At 69.1% G+C, this 427-nt stretch overlaps 1 protein-coding gene across 1 annotated transcript in view; it reads right to left on the bottom strand.

The window, feature by feature from the left end:
- The window catches only part of LOC104508870 (N-acetylmuramoyl-L-alanine amidase-like), a gene marked incomplete at both ends in the record, with an annotated part of 757 nt that extends 559 nt beyond the window's left edge, over positions 1-198 (bottom strand). Inside the window, one exon of the mRNA XM_010150626.1 lies at positions 1-198. This exon is cut by the window's left edge and continues 3 nt beyond it. Coding sequence (XP_010148928.1) covers positions 1-198 — 198 coding nt within the window.
- Positions 199-427: the final 229 nt, after the last annotated feature.

Genomic DNA, 427 nt, shown 5'->3' with positions numbered 1-427 from the left:
CGTCCCAGCCGCGGGTGTCCTGGTGGAAGCGCTGAATGTTGCGCATGTCGCGGGCGCAGGCGGTGAAGGTGCGGCACGGCGCGCTGGGTACGAAGGTGTGGTGGATGTAGACGGAGCCCAAGGGGAGGGTCAATGGTTTTGGGGTGCCCCGGTAGGGACGGGCACCCCACATGCAGCGGGGCACGATGGCCGGGCACTCTGCGAGGGAAGGCAGGCGGTGGAAGAAGGGGGCTTGCGCGGTCCCACGGGGAGTTGGGGACGTGGCAGCGTCCCCCCTGGGGTCTTGGGGACATGGAGCGTCTGCCGCGCTGAGGAACCCCTTGGCCCGGGACATGGTGGTGTCCTCCTGGGGACCCCTCGTCTGGGGACATGGCTGTGTCCGGGGGACACACTGGTGGCCATCCAGGGGACATGGTGGTGGGCATCC

The sequence above is a fragment of the Eurypyga helias genome, unplaced genomic scaffold, assembly GCF_000690775.1.
Source record: "Eurypyga helias isolate BGI_N326 unplaced genomic scaffold, ASM69077v1 scaffold20124, whole genome shotgun sequence".
Taxonomy (NCBI): Eukaryota; Metazoa; Chordata; class Aves; order Eurypygiformes; family Eurypygidae; genus Eurypyga; species Eurypyga helias.
This window is presented reverse-complemented; position numbering and strand designations above follow the sequence as displayed.